Genomic DNA, 25,197 nt, shown 5'->3' on the forward strand with positions numbered 1-25,197 from the left:
TTGAATGAAATGAGCGGAGGCTGCCAAAAGATAGCGCTTGTCTCTGGATCGTTTTGAAGTAATTTAAAGTTTTTAAGAATGATGGATTTAACTGAGTCAGTTGTGAGAGTGAAACGTGAGAGTGAATGGAATGCGGTCGGAATCTTGACTGGGTAAAGACGGTTATTTCAGGGCCATATTCCAAATAAAAAGGATTCTTTAATGTACAAGCTTCGACACCATTTTTGGCCAAGATACCAACGGTATATCATTGTTCCCTTCAAAAGTACATCATCCGCCCTTTGCTACAATGCAACTAGCTAGTGTAGGGGACAATGAAGAAACGACAAATATAAGGGGAAAGAAATTTGAAAACTGGTAGCTCAGCCTGGACGGTGTGTTGCGCTCTGAAAAGAAAACTTCTCCTTTAATACCAGTAGTTTTTAAAGAACTTGATCGTAAGTCTTACAGGGTAAATCCGGGAAAAGTAAATCCGGCGAAGGATATGCATTTTTTTCTCTTAATATAAGTTTAAAATGTTCTTCTGCTGTTTTTGGTGGCGTTTTTTAACATACCTCAGTCACTTATATTATTTGCCTGTGATACGAATGCGGATAGTGAAATAAAAAAGCGCCATATATGATCTGTTCACATACAGATTTCTGATCCTAAAAAAATAACATAATCAGATGTTGATAGTTCATCGGCCACTGTCGGCCGTTTTTTCCTTCTTTGCTTAAGTTGATGTTCGAAATCCAACAGGCAATATTTTTTTCGTTGAATTCGAACACAATCCATTATTTTATTTATCATATGCGTAGAGAATTCATAATTTGTAGTGGGAAATCAGTCAGGCAACCCATACCTTTGTGCTGACCGGAATTCCAATTCGACTTCGATTCATTTTAAGTTTCCCGTTTACATTCTAGTGGTCGATTCCATTTACCAAACTTTCGGCGGGCTGGTCAGAGGAAATTTGGTGCCCTCTAGAGTCGCAGAACCAAGGTAAAGAGTGGTAAAAGACGCTTTGAGACTTCCTTCGCGAAAGACTCGTTGTTAAGTTTTCCCCCTTAAGTCGTTCTCTCCTTCTATTCTGTGATACCTGTCTTACTGGGGGACAGTTCGGACCAAATCTTCTCTACCTATAGAGACGTTCTGATCTTCCATGGCATTGATTAGCTCATCATTGTCCCTGTTTAACTGTCACATTTCGTTGCCCAGCAGGGTATGCGTTTGCGCTGTGCCCATAACTTGACTTTCGAAGAAGGAGATCGCTCACGAGCTATTGAGGTCGCCTTTGCCATAGTATCAGTGCTTAGTACATTTTGTCCTTCACTGTTGGTGATCTGGCCGATATGTCTAAGATAATTCCATACAGCTCTTGTGGGCTGTGCTGTGATTAGTTGTAGAAAAGCCAGAAGATGTAAAACCAAGCTTTTGTGAAAGCGTGAATATGTATTATGTATTAAACACCGCTGCGAAGTAATTATACTTTTTTTCTCCCGCATTCTAGAACAAATCTCAATGTTTAGGATATGACCAGATTGTGCTCTATGACAATCAGTTTATTTGTAAAAGAAGCAATAATCACAATCATGGCGATGAGGTATGATTTGTCAAAAATCGTGGAGATCCAAGAAGGAAAAAGATCATTAGGGAAGACAAAGATAAGATAAAATACATCTTTTCTTATTTCTTTACCAGCTCAAAATTTACCATCTTTCTTTTTTTTGTTCTTATGCTATTTTACTTTAATGGATTATATACTGATATTGAACTAAACGCAGTAAACTTAACAAAAGCAAATGATACATGAGATTAAGATGGCAGAAAACAAAAGGTATCTCAAACTTATACGTCGAATGTAGAACAAGTTTTCTTTCGAAAGTCACCAAAGAGGTCATTTGTGAGGTTTCGGAAAATGCCGGCACTTGTAATAAATTATGCACGAGTTTCAGGACACCACTCAATAATGAGTCAAGAAAACAAAGCAAACATGCTACTTCATATAACAGAGTTCTTTTGTAAAGTGCAATTCAATAGCGTTTCACCGAAATTAGATCTGTCACCTGTTTTAGATACTATGGCATCTCTTTCTTTCTTTCTCCTTCTTTCCGCCCAGTTTAAGACGATAGTTCCTTGGGGAAACGTTCAACTTTATCGTTTTTCAACAAGCTCTGTTTCTTTTGGTAACTTTGTGCGCAATCCATTTAGATATTTATGGGAAGAGAAACCGGCATCGTCCATGGTGACAGATCAGTCGCACTGTGCCTTGCTTTGCGTTAGCGAACCAAAGTGTTATTCGTTCAACATGGTAGTGTATCCTGACTCTAAAGGTCTTCATCTGTGTGAATTACTGTCTTCTGACAAGTACAGAGCAACTGAAAGATTACAGGCCAATTTTTCGTACCATCATTACAGCCCTTGGGTAAGAATTGCAGATCGTAATGAACTAAGTGCTGCCTGTATTCGTTTGTTTGTTTGTTCTGTTTTAATATAATTTTTCAGCCGTTTTCAAGGTGTTTTTCCATTTTTACTTAATTTGCTGTTAAAGTGACTACTGAAGGTTAACCTTAAGCCGTTTTTCCTCAGTCTCCATGTGAAAGTGCGCCTTGTATGAACGGTGGTGTCTGTGTTCCTGAATATGAATCGAACTCCTATCATTGTGATTGTCTGCTTGGATTCTGTGGAACTGACTGCGAACAAGGAGGTAATAAGCCAGTCAATATCTTTGAAGATGCGTAAATCATACATGGCTATTCTTTGAAAGTGTAAATCAACTGAAATGAAAAGAAGATATCATCCTGAAAGCAGTCAGTTTTCAAGTTACAAACATGAGAATAGCTAAAATAATTGAGATACAATATTTTACCTTTCTCGCCGCCTGATTTTCTTATATTGTAGAGCACCAGAATGTTGTGCGGGAGGTCGAGGGTCTTAAAATAACCGAGGAGACCATGAATGTACTGGTTTGCTAAGACATCTGTAAATGGTTAAACATTTTTGTCTTCTCAGATTAGATTCCGGCCCGCATCTTCTCTGTGCTAGTTAACAGGGAACGTTTAAGAACCCACACACTTATCGCAAAGAGTAGGGAAAATAGCTCCCGGGGTTGTGGTCTGACTTTGATTCTGAAATGAAGATCATCTGCAAATTCCTTCTCAAAAATTTAAAACTGATCAATGCCGTCCGGTCAAAGTTGGACGAAAGAACATTTAATTTATGGATCATGCTTATTTAACATTACGTAATCTTTTTCGTCGTATTGTAGGTTTTTGTTATTACGTAACGTCTCTTGTTTTGTAAGATAATTTTTAGGTTTGTTTTCGTTTCGTTTGCTATACACTTGTAAAAAAAAAATATATATATATATATATATTTTGTTTTGAGTGTAAATTGTTCAGGTTTCTTCGAAGTCGTGTTCGAATTTATTCGAGGTCATTCAAGATTAGTTCGTTGGAGACCGGTCATTTTGTGCTCAGTTTAAATTTGTTATTCGTACTTAGTTCGAGTTAAAAATAAAATGTTCAGCTAGTGAACAAAAGTCCCCCAGAAATTGTTATAAAGCGCCAGGAGCCAATGTATACGGCGCTTTAGAAATCCTTCATTAATTATTAATTACTATTATTGAAAGCGTCGACAATTATTTTTTCAGTAATATGAACACACAAAGGTAGAAAGACTGCTGTGTTTAATCATTTCCTTCTCTGTTTCCAAGGAGGTAGAACCTGTAGTCAGATCAAACTTTGTAATCTCCCGGATGGCTCTTACATCATCGACCCTGATGGAGAGGGAGGAGTGAAACCTTTCAAAGTCTATTGTGACATGACTGACAAGAACGGTGTTGGAGTGACAGTTGTTAGTCACGACAGTGAACGTAGAACACTGGTGGATGGTTTTAATGGCAAAGGTACTTATTCTCGAAATGTTGAATATGATAAGACTGATTTGGTTCAATTGGCAAGCTTGACATCTTTATCCGCTAACTGTGAGCAGTTTATAAAGTACGAGTGCTATCACGCTAAATTATTTTTCAATGGTGGCATGAACAGTTGGTGGGTGTCACGTGGGGGTGAGAAAATGACCTACTGGGGAGGAGTCGATTCTGTTGATTACAAATGCGCATGCGGTTTGACCAACTCCTGTGCAGACCTTAGTGACGGATGTAACTGCGATAAAAATGACGAAAACTGGCGAGAGGATAGCGGTTTACTCACAGACAAGTCCAAGCTTCCTGTGACACAATTGAGATTTGGAGATACCGGTAAGGCAGGTGATACGGATGAAAAAGGGTATCACACGCTTGGAAAACTGAAGTGTTATGGACTCAAACATAATTTACAGTAAGTGTAGAACTCAAAACTCGCCTAGCCTTAAACGTTATTAATTGGCAAAGTATTTTCTACCAGAGATTTCAAGATCGTTTCCAGCACAGCTAATGATAACAAACCCCTCATTTGTTAAGTTAAAAAATATTAAATAGTTAAATATTCTCCACATCACCCACCCTTCTATTAAATATCGACTAATCCTCTTAAACTGTTGTGAATCATTTACGTTTGTTTTTGTTTGTTACATTCATCGTTTTAAATTAAAAGGCCAAGGAAACGTAGGAGCATTTAAAACAAAGAGAAATACTATACGATGTTACAGTTATTTGTTTAGAATACAATCAACTAAAAACTGTGTGATCTACTAGTAAATTCTGTGATTTATGGTCACTGTTCTTGTTTTGAATAGTTTAAAACGTGCACTCGTTTAAGACTGTTGCATTACTCGAGTTTTCTAGTACTGGCTTCCAAATGAGTGCTGGGATTGAGCAACTCAGCATCAATTCCCTCAGGAAATAAGTTGGTAGCACGTTATAAATTAAAGCGATATAAAGTCAAGAAAAGCTTCACATTTTTTTTTTTTCAAAAAAAGGTTGGTAAACAAACTGTTTTTGTTTTTAGTTTCCTGTTGGACGAAGGAGATCACTTTTCTCTGTTAAGATTAAAACCCTTTGCGGTTGTAAAACGCTATTGCGTTAAGCTGTCGCAACCATATCGCATTTCGCCCTTTTGAGTTATTTTGTGAAAGTTATTAAAATAAAATTAAATAACATCATGGTCCTCATAGACCACTGTGTGCAAATTCAAAGTCGATTTGAGCAAAAATGGACTTTGCTGGGCCCCTTCGTGTATAAATTCTTTGAAAACAATCGGCATTTTATAACGAGTTCCAATACCAGGGACAAGGTCCATAAAGGAAACTACTAATCAAAGAGCATTTATTGTAATGCACATGTGGCAAGCAACTAATTTATGGACTCTTTTGTCAGCTTGAAAACAGTTTATAGAGACTAGAACGCATAAGCAAAAAATCCGTACAAGTATTATCTAGTAGCTCGACATTCGACTCGACCAGGTGCAAATGTTCACACTTAACATGAAGGTAACTAACTTACACGTTGCATAAACATGATCAGCTGAGACTGATGCAGCTAACTACAGACTAATATCAGTACTTAGCATACCAAGCAAGCTTCTTGAATCTGTAGTTAATGACATCATAGTGACACGTGTTTGTTTCTAACGATCTCGCCTCCGTGAAGGTGTAGTCTGATCGTCCGGGTGAGTGTAGTCCTGAGAAGGACTGTTGTCGGTGGTAGTGACTGACGTTTCGACAACTTGTGCGGAAGTCATCATCTGAGTCAAGTGAATGATTGTTGTCAGTAGAATGTTCTTATTCCAGTTCGTGTGAAATGATCGGTTGGCCAACCGATCATTTCACACGAACTGGAATAAGAACATTCTACTGACAACAATCATTCACTTGACTCAGATGATGACTTCCGCACAAGTTGTCGAAACGTCAGTCACTACCACCGACAACAGTCCTTCTCAGGACTACACTCACCCGGACGATCAGACTACACCTTCACATGTTACCCCCGGGTTCAAACCATTTACTGGATCTCGCCTCTGACAGACAGTGAGCATTAGAAAATGTTTCTCTACTGAAGTACTTCTAACCCAATGAACTGAGCTGTGGAGAGTTGAGGTGGACAAGGGAAAAGCCGTTGCAGCAGCCTTTATTGATTTTAAAAAGGCTTTTGACTGTGTGCAGCACACACAGCTATTGACAAAGTTACAGAAAAACTTTGGAATTTTAGGCCCATAGCACAACTGGCTGAAAAGCTACCTTAGCAGCCGACTTCAGTAAACTGTCTTTAATGGCGTTAACTCTAAAATGCAATCAGTTTCAGTCGGAATCCCTTAGGGCTCGTTCCTAGGGCCAACGTTATTTGCACTTTATACCAAAGACTTAACATCCTCGGTCCCCTCAGTTGAAACCTATATGTTGGCGGACGATAAAACGGGGACCAGGCAATGCATCAGCTAAACAAAGCACTGAAAGAGGTTTACCCCTGGTGTCTTAAAAACAGGCTCACACCACACCCCAACCCCACCCGTTACCATCGGGGGTTGCCTCACCAAGCTGGTAAACATATCAAGGATACTCGGTGTAAGAGTGGACGATAGGCTACGTACATGGTCACTACACCTTTCTGAAGTGATAAAGAGCTTTGCTAAATCTATTAAGAAAATCGAAGTTCCTACCCTGTGAGCGCTTTGGAAAAATCCTTCTTTAGTGTTATTCTGCCCTCAATCACCTACGGCCTTGTGATATGGGCAAACTGCTGCGGCAGCAACTGTGATCTATTTAGGTCAATCCACAGCCGAGCCGCAAAGCTAATATACGACTTAGGGAATGACACTTCCTATCAAGACGCAATAAAGATAGCCAAAGGGCATTCCTCAGCTAACATCTAGAAGATCAAACTGTTCAAGCTGATGCATAATGCTTACAACGATAAACTACCTGTACTACAAAGTGACAACATTGTTACTACGAGAAACACCGAGTACTCGTTTGAAAGATCACAAAATGTTATTATTTCTAGGTTTTAATCTCGTTATCTAGAGCAGTATGTCCGTTGCAGGGGCGCAATCTTCTGGAATGTAATTGCATTCAGGCATTCGCACATAACTCCCGCTGAACGTTGGTCTTTAGACTCCAGACTGAGTAAAATACAAGTACTAAGAGATTTCCATTTCAAAGCAACATCTGCCTCAACGGTCAACTTCAGTAATAACGATTTTATATGTTTTTAGGATTTTTAGCACTTAGTCTTGAAGGTATTACAACCGAAAATTATTGTAGACTTATCATTTTACTATGTGTAATTCTACTTTAGACTTAGATGCACAACCCCATAAGCATTAGCTTTAACTATCATCGTGCTGCCTAAAGTGTATGTTTGTATCAGTCGTTGCGTTTGCATAATTTTCAAAGTGAACAAAGGTGATGGGAACTGGCGCCTCAGTGATGATTCCCGCTGAATCAGATCACAAGCCACGCACAGTGTGGAGAAGATCAAATTTAAAGGAAAAAAACTTGCTCTCCGGTCATTACAGATACACTGCATGGCGGAAGCCATGTAGGGAGTAACACCAAGCGGAGATTGTAGAAACGTACAATGATGACGTTTTCTCCCTTTGGGACTGCGACAGAAAGGAGGTAGATCGATTTATCAAAAATGCTAACTATTTCCACCCTACTTTCACATTCACGGTCGAAATATCAGAGAAACATATCACTTTTCTCGATTAGCTATCGCCTTTCGCGACTCTAACGCTACTTTCGTTGCTTACCAACCTCCCGCTTAGATTCATAACTCAGTTACGTACGCTATGATGTTTACCCTTTGTTGATTTTTAGCTTATGGCAACGCAACAATAGAAAATTGGAAAGCAACCAAACTATTTTTGAAACATCTGTCCTAAACCCTTCTCATGGGCAAAAATAAAGAAAAACCTTTTTTCCGACAGAAAGTCGAGATGACCGCTCTTAGTACTAGCGGCGCTAACTGTGCTAGGTGTGGTGTAAAAAATGTTAACAAAATGAAAAAAATAAAGTGTGAACTAATCGTAACGATGAAAATGTTTCTCCCTTTGTTCCACGACGTTTAGTCATACTAAGCGTGCTGCGTTGGCGTGTTGTAAGCGTGCTCTGGGTCATATAAGGGTAACGCGAGTTATTCCTCCGAAAAAAAGTACCCTTTCCCTTCTCATCCTATTTTTATCATGTTGTCGCCCAAAAACTGAGTCATGGGTAAACTCTTTTTAAATAATTTATCCAAAGTAAAAAAAAAAGAAAAATTATGCATTTTGGTAAATTATGTCCTGCTACATTGCTTTGAATATTTTGCAGTTTACGTCGTTTACAGGTCACAGAATTGTGATGAGCTCCTAGAGAACTTGGATACTACACGACAAGTGTCATTTTTTGTTTGGTGAGAGGCAGTTATAACGTCGTTAGTTCTGGAGATTTTGTGGTCAATCATACCTTGGACCTGCTCCCTTAATGAGGTCTTTAATTATTAAAATCAAGCGATTACCATGAAGGATAATGTTCTTTTCAATTTTCAACGTAAAATTAAAACGTTTTGCATCTTAAGGTAGGCCATTCAGATGGTGACGGTCCACCAGCCGGCCATCATGCTCCTTCTGCCAATCTTGATATTATTTCCTTCGTTACTTAACTTAATGTTTACGATGCAGAGGAGCGCTCTCTATCGATATCCAACAGGCGATCTTTCTTTAGATAATTTTAAGCGCCATCCCTTTTTTTACTTGTGGCCAAGTAAATCAATCAATCAATCAATCAATCAATACTTTATTTACCGACGTAGCATCAAGGAGCTCATAGAGCTCGTTCAAAATACGTACGTGCCTCTAAGATTAAGAATCTAAAAAACCTAATACATACTGTCAAAACCTAATTGATTAGAAATTAAAATAACTAACAATTAATATTAAAATTTAAGTTTGTACAATAAAATTTAAGTCACTTAAATACAGGTATAAAATGATGAAGCAATGGCTTAAATAATTTAAAATTAAGATTAAAAATTAAGTTTTTACAATGAAATTGAGAGTCACTTAAATACAAGTATAAAATTGAGAAGCAGCTAAAGTAAGTAAATGATGAAAGATTGGCTACCCTGTACTCTCCTTTGTGTTGGTGAAAGAGAGTGTTCTTCGTTCAACATGGCAGCGCATCCTGACTCTAAAGGCCTTTATCTGTGTGAGTTGTTGACCTCAGACAATACAAGTACAGAGAAGCTAAAGTGTTCCTAGCGAATAACACCTTCCATCATTATAAAGCGTGGGTAAGATCTCTTTTCATATGTATGAGGATCATATATTCATTTATAACTATAAGAGAAAGATTTAATGAGAAACTTTTACTCTCCTTCTAGTCTCGGTGTAAAAGCGCTCCTTGTGCGAATGGTGGTATCTGTGCAGCTGAGTATGAATGGAACTCCTTTCACTGTGACTGTGAGTCCTGATTTTGTGGAACTCTTTGCAAATAAAGAGGTAATGAATTCTCTCTCGACCTATAGCGTAGACGTCATACTATCACGTTTATTAATGTTTTATTTGTGCTTCCAATTTTTTTTTTTTTCAGAGATAATGATGTTTGATTATCCCGGGGTAAAATCCAAGGTCTGTTCCAAACGTCGTGCTAATGCCGTGCTGATCTTAAATGAAATATTTATTTCGATCTAAGCACGGAAGTAGCACGCTGTTTGAAACCATTAAGCGCAGCTCGACTGAATTAGGTTCAGCACGACTACTTAGCATGGCAGGCCTTACTGTGTAGCACGGCAATAACACGACTTGGTTTCAAACGGCATGCTATTATCGTGCTGAACTCAATTCATAAATTTATTTTATGTATTTTGCATTATTTGCATACTATTTAGAATGCTCACCAATCAAAAACAGAAAGAAAAATGGCGTCGTGACGCAAAGATTTACCCGAATTTCCCAGAAGCTTAACAGAAGAGGAATGTGACGGTGACAATAGCTCCACCGACGTTTCCCTAGCTTTTTTAAAGAGATAGTTACCTGCATCGTTCGACAGCTATTCTCCAGGTAACGAAAAAAGAGACTGTTTCAAATGAATCTGATACTTGTATCGGAGTTAGTGGACAGAGTGAAGTGTGCAGCTCGAAGAAAAAGAATCGGAAGGGACGGAGAAACGAATGGGAAGAGCGAAATGTCAATGATTTGTAAAAGTGATATGTAGTAGCGAGTACGATAAGAAGAAGTTGATTTTCATGAGCACGAAAAAAATTTGAAGAACGCAGACATGTGCGCGAATGTGCTCAAAGAGTTGCGCCAGAGATGTGAAGATGGTAGCTTCCCGTTCAGCGTAGATCAGCTCAGGAACAAGTTCAAGAAATGCATATCTAAATGGAAAAAAAATTGCAATGACTGTAAAGACCTCGACAGGCGCAAAAAGGGTTCAAGATGAATAGCAGGTGGAGCCTGGTTTAATAAACTATTTGTACTGGTCTAAACAAGGGATTCATGTAATCCTGATAAGAAAGTAGAGTCTTTTTTATCACCGCACTGCAGTTGTCTGACGGAGAGTCAGCGAAAAGAGCATCAGATAGGAGAGAACCCCTACTGATGAGCAATCAAGTGACGGTATTGATCAAGGCGACAACTCTGACGAGAAACAGTGTGCCAATAAGGAAGGGTGGAAGAAAGAAAGTCAAATCCCAAGATTCTTCTAGTGCTTTGTCTACTGCTGTGGAGCTTTTCAAAATAGTTGTTAACAATGACCCTGCAACACAGCCGATGTCTTTTTTTTAAGAAGGAAAATCAGCGAGCTCGTTAACATGAATTAAAGTTTATGGAACTCTTCATGACACAAAGACAGCCTGTAATTATTTATTCTGCAGGTTCATCCTCTGTGATTTTCCCAGAAAGAAGCCCCAGTTCATTTGCATATACAGCTCAAGGTTTACTCTACCAGGAACCTCGACAGTGCCAGTTCTCAGAGAGTGAAGGGAGAAGGTACCACCAGTTGTAGAACAATGTTTCAAAATGGACATTACTGTTGATATTTCTCGTATATCTCCTAACTTTATCCATGATCATTAATGTGAAGGATGATTAATGTTCGTACTCCATTTAACTCGTACCACAGTTCAAGATTATTACTTTTTGAAATTTTAAAACTTGCACCTTCTCTTGGTTAGAACTTTTATTCTTTAAATTTTTAAGTATAGTCAATCTCATAAATTGAACCGTTACATTTTTTGTGACAAAATGGTGCATTATGAAGGAATAAACAGACAATTAAAGCCAGTTCATTTAAAAAGAAAAATGGCTTTTATTTTTTCAAGAAACCATAACAAACATCATCAGATACGTAGTAAAGAAAACAAAAAAGTATCTTTTTTAAAATTTCATGATGTATGTAACAATAGACTCTGTAATAAAAAGAAACATTAAGAGTAAGGAAAGTGACTCTACGCCACTCTATAACTTTTAGACACTCGACCCAACACCATAACATGACAAAAAACAAAACTAGCTAGCAATGAGTAATTATGAACTGGTATCATAGCAAGTTAAAATATCAAGACAAATAATGTTCCTTGTTGATTATACACCAGTTCACCTCCAAGTCCTAAACTATTATGACAACACAGCATGTCTCACTGTATTGATCCCAAAGTGAATTTTGCAAAGAAAGGATTATTCAACAGACCCCATGTTGACCCCAGATTTCTTACGACTTCCCTCTCTCTCCTCTCTCCAATTACAGGATCAATTGTTAAATCCATTTTTCTTCACAATGAGTCCCCACGATTTATGCATATATTGCATAGAATCGCATCATTGAATAAAATCTCGCATTCTGATTGGTTAACGAAGCGAGGTATTTGGCGTGGATTTGCGAATTGAAAACGAGGCTAAGTGAAATTGTTTCGTATTTACGTCACTTAGCACAACAACTATCGTCAACTTGTTACAAAGTTTGGTTACTAAGTCAATTTAAAATGTTTTCAAAACCATTGTCACCTTCTAGAGAGCAAAAACAAAAAAAGGTTTTCAAAGTGAGTCGGAGGTTCTTCCTTGTTTAGAACTGAACTTCAAATTCTTCGAGAGGCATGAAAAACCTCTTTCGCTCGCGACAACCCGAAAGCGAGAAAATCCTGTGAACACGGCCCAGAAAAAACAATCTCCGAGCTAACAGGTCACGCCAACCCGGGTTCAATATCCATCTGCAGCCATAATGTTTTAGAAAAACAACAAAGGATGTCAAGCAAGTTGGCTAGGTTTTCAGTCGTACCACTACGACTGTCACAGCTGCCAACGCCACCGACGGTCTACGCACTAAAGCTTTGCGAGAAATTTATGTCAACAGCCTTGCACTTCCATCAGTAGTTGGCAATAACACAACATCAATGAATAACGGCATTGATGATCCAGCAGTAAGAGTTCTAGGTGGATTGTTCACCAATGTATCGTTCAACAACTCTCCAGTAAATATCTCCATCAACTTTCAGTCGAATGCTCATCCCAACGATTCGGCTAATGACAGTCGCCTGTAGTGAATTTCTACAAAAAAAAAAGATTAAAGTTTTTGGACTTTTCATGAAACACTTCTTTGTTTTTAAAGGAATAAAGAATCGATCAATACACGTATTTGCACTTCAAGGCACTTACTTTATATTAATTGCGATGTTATTGCACTTGAATTCAGTGCTTTCGCTTGCACACCTCATTTCTCTCAGTTTGCCACCAAAGCCGGGTAAAAGGTGTAAATTATTTTCCTTCTCGAGCAAATTATTTTGAATTTTGAAAAAAGATGTGAACGATAAACGGCTTGTAAATCCAGTGAAATACCACTTATCCCTAAATAGTGTGAAGCTTGTATAAAAAGTTCGAAAATTAATGTAAAATCAAGCACGAGGTACAAATAAAATTGTCGAAGGTTCAGACGTGTACGACTAACCTTGCTTTCTATTCGCTAACATAATGACACTTCTGACAGTTGGCTTTAAAATGGCTTTTTAGAGCTCGCGCTCGGGATAAAAACAAACAATGACATTGCTAATTTAATTTCTTGTTTTCTTATTTTCATTCAGTTATGCGATTCAAGGAAAATTCACCACCTGACTCGTGAATTCCGCTTTGAATTGCACTTGAAAACCGATATCGCACTCATCGCTACGCAATTCGGGAGATATCGGTTTTCGCGTGCAATTTAACTCGGAATTCCCTCCTCAGGTAATCAATTTTCCTATAGTACAGTGCAAGCAATTATTACGGTTCGCATATTCTTTTAACTATATTCATACCTTCCAAATAGAACTCGCCATCGCCCCTCGAGCAAGCCGTATGCCTCCTCTGTCACCATCTTTGCTCTACTTAGGCGGCAGTTTAAGTATTTCCGTTTTTCAGTGACGACCACGTTATATGGTTTCATCAGCCAGGTCTGAAATAAAAAGGTGAAACATCAACCCCGCCAACATTTTATAGCAATCTCTGGAAGAATTTACCCTGTGCTATTTCTAGGCATAACGTATAGTTGATTGCAAGATAATCGAGTCATCTGAATTGCCAGGATACCCACGACTTACCCATATAAACCTGTACTTGGCATCGACCATCCTCATTAGCAAGATAGAGTAAAAGTTTTAAAATTGTGATACTCTTTAGATGATTCTAAACCTCCCGAGGGACATTTCATAGAGATATGACATCCGTCAATCGCTGATCAACCGCAGAGGAACTACCAGATCAGTTCCATATCAAGCATCTTTTCTCTAAAAGCTCATTCATTCTTGGGAAAATGGTTAACAATCCTGCCATTCGGAAGATTGATTATAATAACCTCACACACTGCAACAGTGGACACAACTACTCCAGACATTTCTGCTATTGTAAATAATAGTCCCTGCTTCCAAGACGATAGAGACAAACGGCCAACCTCCGGAGGAATGGGATCTTCACAAACTACATCACGCTCTAAGTCATGTCTAATTCGGTTACGAATGAACTAAAAGGTTCCCCTTGAAACACGTAAGCTTTGCTTAAATCGTTTTCCTCTCTAGGTGTTCCAAACTGTATTCCACAAGCGAAGATTCCTTTGGAAACGCAGACACGATGGTAACTCAGCAACTTGCTGCTGACGCTCGTTAGAGGAAACCAGGAAGAGAATAAATTAAGACACTTTCAGAAATAACCTTCTTCTTGCAATAAAAGTATTCAATATGGGCTGTTGCATCCGCCTGCGTTGCCTCCTGGAATTTGAAATTGTCTAAAAAAAAACCAAACTTTTCGTGATCTTCGCTAAGGTTTCCCTCCACCATTTTAAATGTGGCGATACCGCTTGATGGATCGTTTGTTTTTTCTTTAAATTTGGCGCGAACTGTATTCGCCATTTTTACGTTGAGCGGGGAAATGGGTCGAGTCAGTAGGCGGAAGGCACGCTGTTTGATGTTTGAAACTGCTGCCGTGCCATCGTCATGCCACTACCAAGCCAAATTCATTTGAGCTTGGCACAGCTGTAGCACAAAGTTTGGAACAGGCCTAAGTTTTACGTTCGCTGCCCTCAGATACTTTTCCCCAAACTTAAAAAAAAAAAAAGAGAGAGAGAAAGGTGAGCTTTCTTGCAATGATCTCTTGTATTTCGAGCATTAGCCCTTCGTCGGAGCGAATAGAGGGATTCTGGGTTGTGTGTGCTATTAAAGGGAGAAAATGGAGCTACATGATTGGTTGGAACATGGCAACGAGAAAAACACGAATAAATTAGTGGAATGAAAAGCGTTCGTTGATACCTTTTCTCGTTGCCATGTTCCCGCCAATCACGTAGCTCCATTTTCTGCCTTTAAAAGCACACACAACCCACAATTCCTCTATTCGCTCTGACGAGGGGCTAACGCTCGAAACGTCAACTTTTATAATCGTAACGGTTGCCAATTTACCATTTCAACTTTGTTGATATATTGAATTTATTATGACATGACTGACAAGCACGGTGTTGGAGTGACAGTTATCAGTCACGACAGTGAACGTAGAACACTTGTGGATGTGTTTGAAGACCGTGACAGTTATTGGCGCAATGTTGCTTACAATGCAATCAGTCTCCTTCAACTGGCAAACCTAACGGTTTCCTTAGCTCACTGTAAGCAGTTTATTAAGTACGAATGCATGAACTCACTATTGCTTCTCCATATGCACGGCTGGTGGGTGTCACGTAACGGAGAAAACATGAAGTATTGGGGAGGAGCGATTCCGTTCCATACAAGTGCGCATGCGGCTTGAACAGCACATACCTAATCCCCGCAGGGATGAAAAACGTGTGCGCATGCGTGGCGTGAGCATGCTGATGTTGTTATCGGCGAGTTGTTCGATCGTTTGATCAAAGAAATGTCGGCGCAATTTAAAGTGTGTATTCGTGGACATATTTTACCTTTCAGACTGGAATGTAAGGACGCTATTTGAAAATAACTTCTGTAAATTGAACTCGTCGACCTGTTGAACGTATTAATTTTGGAAAATGTTCATTTGCTTGCTCAAGAGCCAACTTTCAGTACTCGGTAAGGAAACACATAGCAAGCTTAATTTCTTTGAGTATAATTTACCTCCATTTTAGATAATAAGCTAAGATTCAAATTGATAGAAAGTAAATAATACCATGCTTTGGTAATAAATGTGAATCTGGAAGAAAAATGGAACTTACATTTTTATCAAGGCGAAGCGAAAACACACCCATCCTACACGGTGTTACATGAACAAATCAAAAACGCTGCAAAATATCGCGTTACCTCATGCATATCGCTCTCACTGGAACTTAACATTCGTTACGGTCCTAAGGGTGTATTGGAATTTAGTTATTTCCATATGGTATGAGAGGAGCTCCTATGAATGCTGCCACCCAGCAAAAGCCACATGAAACCCATTGTTCTCGTGGATGTGCTATCAAAAAGAAAAATTCCTATGAAAGTTGGAATTAGTACAATGGTATTGGAACTCAAAGGAAAACAGAAGCCGTAATTGCTTCAGGATTAATGCTGACAGGGAGTTCAGGACCAATAGTGGTATGGTCCATGATACTGTTCAGTGCTCTAGGGCCTTGCAGAGGTTGTAGCACACCAAAGGTTTGAGGAGTTTTGTGTGATTGAATCATAGATCCTGATGCCTAGCAAGATTCCTTGAACAATTATTATCTGGTACACCCACGCCTGACTCAGTAGACTTCTTATTACAGAAATATCCACATTGGATGAATAAAACAAGTTGCTAAACAAAAGGGCAATAAGTGTACATGAGTTGCTTCCTGTTCTGCCAAGAACTGTTGACTGTAAAATAGTGCTCAGAAAGAACCAGAAAGTGACATTGCCATGTTGATGTGGTTGGATGTTGCCTGTTATTTTTTCTCTTTTAAGAAAGAAAAACTTTTAAAAAAAAAATGCAATAGATTTATATACCAACCTCTGTGGCATTACATGTTCAGAGCGCTGGATTGTGTTGTGCGGGCAGTCGAAGGTTCGAGCCCCAGCCAAACCAATACTCATGGTCTTAAAAATGACTGAGGAGAATTTGCTACCTTTCCATAATATCAAGAAATGGATAGACATTCTAGTCTTCTCAGATAACGACGAATAAACCGTAGGTCCTGTCTCCTGCAGGGTTAGGGGTAGAAGACGTTAATTTTCCATGCACGAGACTACTGTGTGGTGGATGTCCTCCCCTGGGGTGGGATGGGTGGGTTGCTGTCTTACATTTCATACCTAAGCCTCTGGCTCGGGAAATCTGGGTAACCATGCCTCACTTATAGACAATAAACTTGATTGATTGATTGATTGATTGATTGTGTAAAAGTATGGAATTCCAAATGAAAGGGTTCCCAAATCTCCACAAAAGTAGTGGGTTAATAAGGGGAAAGGAAGCGTGAGGGTGGCAAGTGTTGGAAGTGTGAAGTGATGAAAATAAAATGTTAGTTGTTCAATAGAGAATTTGCACTGAGAGACCTACAAACTGCAAGGCAGTTATGTCAGTCATAAGGCAGCATTAAAATAAAAACTATCAGTAGTTCAATTGGGTACTAGCATTGAAGGTCCACACTTCCGCACTTATTTTATTTTATGATATATCTGCAAGGCATTCCTTTGACCTGTAGATAGTGGGTCAAATTTTTCTTAACTTAATATAATTACACCGGAAATAAAATGAAAATGAAGAAATACAACATAAAAAGACAAAAAGGTACACAAGAAAAGAAAAAAGGAAAATGAAAGATTTTCATTGTAAAAGATTCCATAAAGGAATCTTTAGTCTCTAGAAAATTGGAAAGCCCCCTGAGCTTGTTTGCTTTTTAAAGATTTCTTTGAAAAATTTGTTTATTCATTACTTTTAGATTCAATTTGCAAGGCAGCCACTTCAAGGAAGTACAAAAATTTATAATAAAAATAATAATAGTAATGATAATAATATGAAAGGTTAGAATGAAATAAGATGAGATAGTCGTAATCAGAGGAAAAGGAATTTAATTTTTTTATTTCTTTTTTTATTTGAGGATTTGCACCAAGTACAGGAGCAGAAACAATAGGACATGGGTCCCCTACGAGGTTTAAGCTCCAACAAACCCACCCACCCCACCACATGGGAGGACATCCATCACACAGTAATCTCGTGCGTGGAAAATTAACGTCTCCTACCCCTAACCCTGCAGGAGACGGGACCTCCATTTATTCGTCCCTATCCGAGAAGACTAGAATATCTAACCATTTCTTGATGTTATAGAAAGGTAGCATATTCTTCTCAATATTTTAAGACCTTGAGTGTTGGTCCGGCCCGGGCTCGAACCCTCGACCTCCCGCACAACAGTCCAGCGCTCTATCCATTGAGCTAACCGGGAGGCGGTTAGCTCAATGAAGGAGATGAATAACATGTTGGTTAGTTACGTATGATGCACAATCCTCGCAGTAGATAGCGCTATTTATGCAAAAGCGAAAATCAGACCTGAAAAAAATCAGGCCTGTACGGGACTCGAACCACGGACCTCTGCGATACTAGTGCAGCGCTCTACCAATTGAGCTAACAAGCCCACTGGGAGCAGGCCGATAAGTTGATTCGTAATAAACCCGTGAAAGTGATAAACGAGACGCAATGAATATATGAAGTTCATATATTTGAACTGCGGAATTAGATACGTATGATGCACGATCCTCGCAGTAGATAGCGCTATTTATGCAAGTCTGATTTTCGCTATTGCATAAATAGCGCTATCTACTGCGAGGATCGTGCATCATACGTATCTAATACCGCAGTTCAAATATATGAACTTCACATATTCATTGCATCTCATTTATTACTTTCACGGGTTTATTACGAATCAACTTAACGGCCCGCTCCCAGTTGGCTTGTTAGCTCAATTGGTAGAGCGCTGCACTAGTATCGCAGAGGTCCGTGGTTCGAGTCCCGTACAGGCCTGATTTTTTTCAGGTCTGATTTTCGCTATTGCATAAATAGCGCTATCTACTACGAGGATCGTGCATCATACGTATCTAATACCGCAGTTCAAATATATGAACTTCATATATTCATTGCATCTCATGTTGGTTAGTATTAAAAGTAGGTGGTAAAAGGAATAGAAGAGGCTAGGTATAGGGAGCCAAAAAAAGTTTTTTTTGAATTAAAAAAAATTTTGAACTGAATATTTTGATTGATATGATGGGGGGTGGGAGTTAAGGATGGGTTGGTCTGAACTGGTTTTGATTGACAATTGGTTTACTGGTATCTGTCTTGAATTTGAATGGAGATAATAACACACAAAAGTAAATTCCAAACTAATTTAGTATTATGAAAACTAAACTAAGCTATTTTGACAACACAGTAAATAATAGAACTATTCAAGATATTGATGAGAGAAAAATTCCCTCTCTCCATTATTAGCTTAATTAAAATAGTGGAAGTTTACCTATGTAAACTTGCAGTAATTCGTTTTGCAATGATAGATATTTAACTTTGGTTAAGAAATAAATGGCTTCTTTTTTCGTAATTTTTCCAATCCTAAGAGCCACTTTCCTAGATTTAAATCAAAATAAAACCAAATGCATGATTTTGAGTCAACATAGTTCACAACGAAATCCATCTGTTATCGCCATACCTCAGTCTCCTTCGGCACTTTGTTAAAATTTTATTTCACAGGCGTCACACCACGTGCTCCCTGAATGATATCTCGCTTTCTTTCTTCCCTTTATGTCCAAAATCTCGAAAAGGCTTACAGGAGTTAAGTTTAATTAATTGGAATGTCGGTCGGAAAACGGCGATGAACAGCGATTATCTTGCTTATCGAATTTCGATCGTTCGACGATGCTGAAACCAAACTGGAGTTTCTTCAGGCAGGTTCACAGCTCATGCCAAACCAAGTGGCAGGGGCTTAGGAGGGCCGTAAAAAGCTTCTTTACTACTCCTTGTTTTACCGACGAACCAACATTTTGCATCAACTGACGAAAAAGTGATCAGAAAAAGCCAACATGACACTTTAAACGCTGCCGCAAATTGAGCCAGTTCGTAAACGTATTGAAACTTTGCACAGAGGACCGTTTATCGGCACGAGAACAGTTTTTGTGCAACTTATACACCCTGTCAATTTTTTAAAACTCTTCTCTTCTTTTCAAAAATGAGAATTAAAACCTTATCTTTTTAACGGCTTCCTTAGTTTTTTAAACTTTTGTAACGGCGCTTCATTTCCCGCAAAATAAATTGAGTTTAAATAAGCGCGCACCTGAGCCCGCGTTTCTTACCGCGGGTCTCTGGCGCATGCGCAGATTTTTTCATCCCTGTCCCTAATCCCTGAACGAGGATGTAACTGCAACAGTAACGACCATGCATGGCAAGGGGACAGCGCCTTCCACACAGACAAGTCCAAGCTTCCCGTGAAGCAATTGAGGTTTGGAGATACTGAAGGTCCGTATGAAAGCGAATATTACACACTTGGAAAGCTTAAGTGCTTTGGACTCATTAAGAATTAAAATATCTAACGGGCTGCTTTTTATAGACTCACTAGATGTATCCTTAAAGTGCATCATACAATATTTTTTACTCTGAACGTTGCACTGACTTTTTGCACCAACGTTGAATGGTGAATAGATTTGACAGACTATGTATTAACGATTTTAGAGATGACATATTGGTTGATTGTCTCCCTCGAACAGGGTGACAAACAAAATGTATGTTTGCCTTCTATCTGACTCAATTTGAACGAAGTCTTTTTCCCTTTTTTTGAGAATTTGATGTAATTTTTTATTGAGCCGTGATCGTGTTGGCCTCTGGACTGTTGAGTAAATCTTCCATACGCAGACGAGACCAAGCAGCTAATTAAATAGGAAAAAGAGCGCCCGTTTGATATTAATTCCTTGAAAGATTAAAGCAAATAACATGCGTAGCCAATGCATTATGGGCTCGTCCACACCGCCGAGCTATTCTTGTTCAGCGGGCGACTCAGCACCACTCGTATGCAAAAATTGCACGCACCTTGGGTTTGTGGGTTATTCTGTGGAAAATGTTCTTTCTCGTGTTTTATCTTGCCATTTAGTTTAGTTTATTTTATTGAGGTTCGCCAACATACAACACAAAATATGTATAAAAAAAGGTACCCTAAAGGCAGGAGAAGAAAACAAAGGGCACGCCCCAATTGGCATTTGTTCCCCCAACAAATTGCAACAATAAAATCACAATATTCATAAACAATGTTGAAAAACTGATGAAAGTCAATTTAGAAGCTAGGGCAGAATGTACTTGTCCATTTTGCCTATATAGAGTGTTCGAAAGTTTTGATAGTTTTGGCTTCTTTCAGTTCGCGAAAGAGATTGTTCCAAAGTTTAATTGATCTTGGGAAGAAGGACTGGTTGAAGTACTGTTTTGTATGAGTAGTAATCGGGTGAAAGTTTGAAGGATGATAATGACGAGTCATATGACGAGATGCAATGGGAAAAACGAGATGATTAAAGTTTACATTAATAAGACCAGATCGGATTTTGAAAGGTAGAATTAAGTCACGAGATTTCCTTTTCTATTCGGGTGGTAAAAGTTTAAGTTTGATCAGGCGCTCAGAGTAGGGGTAAGCGTCTCTGTCAGGATAGTTCATGATAAAACTGGTGGCCCGCCGTTGTGTATTCTCTAGTAGCCCGCGATGTTTAGCAGTGTAAGGAGACCATAAGGACGAAGCTTATTCTAAAATAGGGCGGACTAGCGTAGTGTACGTCAGTTTTCTAGTAATCTCGTCAAATATATCCCTTCCACACACTCTTTTAATAATTAAGACCAAGGACTCTATTGGCTTTTGCACAGGTCTGCTCGATGTGCGTAGACCACGAGAGTGAGTCTGTGATGGTCACACCCAAATCTCTTGTAGTAGAAGGAGAATCTAATATTTCATCATTTAAAAAATAATTTTGCTGTGCTCGGTGGCGAGATCTTTTCTTGGACATAAGTAGCACTTTGTATTAGTTAGTACTAAATGCCATGCCATTGTCGTCGCACCATTTTTTGGAACAATCTAAATCAGCTTGAAGTAGTTTGGTGGAATCTGCAGTGTCGATAGGGCGGTACAACTTTCCGTCATATCTGCAAAGAGACCTAGACTGGATCCGTTGGTTATGCAGTCCTCCAGGTCGTTGATGAAGACCAGGAACAGTGGAGGGCCCAAGATAGAACCCTGGGGCACTCCTGGGGTGACTGGGCGCCACTCTGAAAAAGCGCCATCAAGGGAAACTCGCTGGTTTCGGTAATAATGGTGATAATAATAATAATAATAATTATTATTATTATTACTATAATCCATAATAATTAACCATTTCATGCTTCAGCGATTGGACGTCATGCCCAACGTATGTTGTGGCCGGCATGTATGAGCTGTGTGAACAGCTTCTACCAACGAAGTTATACCAAGTTAAGAAGATTAAGACATCACAGTCAAGTAACATGTCCTGCCGTATGTGCAATAAGGCACCAGAAAGCTTAGCTCACGTATTATCGGGATGTTCAGCCCTCGCCCAAAACAAGTATTTGGAAATACACAACAATGCGCTGAAATTACTATATTCTGAGTTGCTACGAGAGCTAAAGCTGGTTGAAGGTCCTCCTGCAATGAAGCCTAAACCAGAGTACGCCTCGGAGGATGTCCGAGTATTGTGGGACATATCAACTTATGGGAGAACCAGGAATTGCAAGCTAACAGAATCGATGCAAAGATAGTGAAACATAAAAGTAAGGAAGTAGTAGTCTTGGAGATGAGTTGTCCATGGATTGAGGACAGAGGAAATAAAGATGAAGAGAAGTCAGTAAAGTATGGTCCACTACGATGGGAGTTACAAGAACAATACCCTGGATGTATAGTCCAGCAGCACAATATTATCATAGACGTGCTTCGGGGATGGTCAAGGACTATGGAAGAGGGATTACGGAAGTTGTTGGGAAAAAAGACAAAAGATGTGCTACGAAACATGCAGAAGTCTGTAGTGTCAAGTACGTTGAACCTTGCGAGGACTTTTAAGATCATAACATAAACAGTAAAACTGCAAAAGAAACTTTTGAAAGGTTGAACATTATAAGAACATTATATAAACATGAAGTTTATTCCTACGTATGAATATTAATTTGAAGGATAGTTTTTAAACATTGAAGGAAATTTAAATATCGAGTTCCGTATATATTAGAAGATTAATCGACTTATGTAGAGAATTTAGTTTATGATTTTTGCAGTAATCTTATTCACAGAACGTGACTTAGTTGTTATGTATATTAATAATAGACTGCAAATCAGCGATGGTATATTAGTGTTAGTTGTATCTTAAATAATTTTCCATGCTAGCAAATAGGTTTTTATATTTTTTATAAGTGCAACGATATGTAGTTACATAGGTTACGCTGTGCGCCCTATGAAACTTTCTTTTCCCGGCATACTGAAGTTCAATAAACTGCGTCATAATAATAATATTTATACCTGATAACCCCTTCAGTGTACTAAGCACTGGTATCAATGGGGGTCCTGGTATTAAAATACTTAATTAAAAAATACAAAAAGTCTAAAAGGTAAAAAGCACTAAGAAATACTGTTGCATGGCCGACGTCAATAAAAAGAGATGTACATCTACACGAAAACATCTAATAATTGAGGGAAAAGTCTTTCGTGTCCCTTGAAAATTCAATAAAGGATTCCTTTGCTTTAATATGGCAAGAGAGACCGTTAAATTCCATCGCGCCAGTTAAGTAGAGAGATTTCTTGGCGACCTCAAGGTTGATTTGTGGAAGATGAATGTCATTACGGCGTCCAGTCGCAAATTTGTGTGCAGAAGTATTTAAATTAAAATGATTATTTAGATAAGGCGGTACCGAGCCATCACGGCATTTTCTAGCTAGCAAGACAATACAAGGTTTTCGTCTATTATTCAAGGGTACTAGACCCAAATTAGCATTTAACTCTTTAGTGGCGAGACCAGAATTTGGAAAAATTAACTTTGCAGCTCTATGCTGCAAGCTCTCGAGTACATCAGAATAAACTTTACCACAGCCCTGCCAGGCCACGTCACAGTAATCAAAAACAAGTAAAATCATCGTCTTGTAAAGGCGTTCGGAAGCAGCCATGGGAATAGAAATTCTGACATATAACTTGTGACAGATAACTTGTGAACTTTTGAAGTACAGGGCCGGACATATAGTTAGTAGTTGGAGTTTTGATAACAGCAACTTATACGGTACCTTGTCCAAAAATTTAGATAGGTCAAGGTGGATAACATCGACTTCCAGACCACTTGCTAGCTTGTCTCATGTCATGATACGTCTCCAACAGTTGAGTTTCTGTCGATCTTACTCGTAGGAATCTATGCTGGACCTTGAGAAGTGAGGGTGATAACTGGTGATGACAGTGGTTTAAAACACAGTATTCCAGGACTTTTTAAATAATGCAGAGGAGCGAAATTGGCCTGTAGTTTTCTGCCAGACTGGGGTCATTCTTTTTAAAAATAGGTGCGATGTTAGCACACTTCCAGTTGTCGGGAAAAGATCCCAGTGACAAGAATTTGTTAAACAGCTTGCACAGTGAAGGTCCAATTTCATCGGCTGTACGTTTTAGGAGCAGGCCAGGTATTTCGTCTGGTCCTGTTGCTTTGTTTGGACCGAGATTCTGAAGAGCTTCCTTCGCTTCAGATACTGTAAGCACTAAAGAGTCCAGGGTTGCCTTCGCGATGTCGATGTTGGGGTTTTCGTTGAGCTTAGATTCGGGGTTAGAGATTGGATTAAATACTGAGTAGAAGAAATAATTCAGCAAGTTCGATTTTTCCCGACTGTCTGTGATTAACGATCGACCAGTTCGCAACAAACTGGGAGATGAAGTGTCGGATGTGCAAGTTTTCACAAATGACTGTTCTCAGCATTTCTGCATGATCTTTTTTCTATTCGCCGATCATTTTTTGGGTGTCCCTACGTAATCCGTCATATTTGTTTTTATGCAAGGGTGAGTTTTTTGCTGAAAGTTTTTTTCGAGCGGCATCCTTTTTCCTCAGTAAAAAAAGAAGCTCACTGTAGATCCTAGGTGGGTCCTCTTTGATACATACACATACATATGTTAATTGCCACTCCCCATGAGGGCTTTTCAGGGCCAGTTCCCACCCATCAACCACCCCAGGGAAGGACATTCATCACACAGCAATCTCGTGCATGGGAGATTAATTTCTCCTACCCCTAACCCTGCAGGAGACGGGACCTCCATTTATTCGTCCCTATCCGAGAATACTAGAGTATCTAACCATTTCTTGATGTTATAGAAAGGTAGCATATTCTTCTTACTTGTTTTAAGACCTTGAGTGTTGGTCTGGCCGGGTCGTGTAGATTATGTGGTTTCCACTCGGGAGTGAATTCATTTACGGCCGAAAGAAAGAGATCGCACCAGTTAGTCAACGAGACATTCACATCGTTTGGAACTGAACCAAACAAGGGATGCAATTAAGAGCTTGTTTTAAACCAGACCAGTCAGCTCGTTTGTAATTGTAAACAGAACGAGTCAGTTTTTGGCTTTTTCGGAATGTTGAAGTCAAGCTCGAAATTAATAATTTTGTGGTCCGTAGAAAGAATATCTTCAAGGCCATGCATATGACGGAATTTAGTAGGTATATATATGAGAACGATCCTTCGCAGTAAAGCACTATTTGAGCAATAGTGAAAATCAGACCTGAAAAAAATTTCAGGCCTGTACGGGATTCGAACCACTGACCTCTGCGATACTAGTGCAGCGCTCTACCAATTGAGCTAACAAGCCAACTGGGAGCAGGCCATCAACCGCAGTTCACACATATGT

At 39.1% G+C, this 25,197-nt stretch overlaps 1 protein-coding gene and 2 pseudogenes across 1 annotated transcript; all 3 read left to right on the plus strand.

The window, feature by feature from the left end:
* The first annotated feature begins 1,547 nt into the window (after positions 1–1,547).
* LOC111344009 (contactin-associated protein 1) lies at positions 1,548–5,090 on the plus strand. The gene is made up of 3 exons (XM_022951213.2): positions 1,548–2,407; positions 2,572–2,689; positions 3,698–5,090. Exons 1-3 carry the CDS (start codon positions 1,901–1,903, stop codon positions 4,324–4,326), a joined length of 1,254 nt encoding a protein of 417 aa, XP_022806948.2. The 5' UTR covers positions 1,548–1,900; the 3' UTR covers positions 4,327–5,090.
* Positions 5,091–5,750: 660 nt separating this feature from the next.
* Positions 5,751–12,131, plus strand: LOC148736496 (uncharacterized; annotated as a pseudogene).
* Positions 12,132–14,858: 2,727 nt separating this feature from the next.
* LOC148736497 (neurexin-4-like) lies at positions 14,859–19,876 on the plus strand (annotated as a pseudogene).
* Positions 19,877–25,197: the final 5,321 nt, after the last annotated feature.

Source organism: Stylophora pistillata, chromosome 3 (assembly GCF_964205215.1).
Source record: "Stylophora pistillata chromosome 3, jaStyPist1.2, whole genome shotgun sequence".
Lineage (NCBI taxonomy): Eukaryota > Metazoa > Cnidaria > Anthozoa > Scleractinia > Pocilloporidae > Stylophora > Stylophora pistillata.

What these genes read in the sequence shown, in the direction of transcription:
- LOC111344009 (XM_022951213.2), top strand. Translation starts at nt 1,901, where the DNA reads ATGCCGGCACTTGTAATAAATTATGCACGAGTTTCAGGACACCACTCA. An exon ending in ACCATCATTACAGCCCTTGG is followed by an intron (nt 2,408 to 2,571) that starts GTAAGAATTGCA and finishes GTTTTTCCTCAG; the next exon opens with TCTCCATGTGAAAGTGCGCC. An exon ending in AACTGACTGCGAACAAGGAG is followed by an intron (nt 2,690 to 3,697) that starts GTAATAAGCCAG and finishes TCTGTTTCCAAG; the next exon opens with GAGGTAGAACCTGTAGTCAG.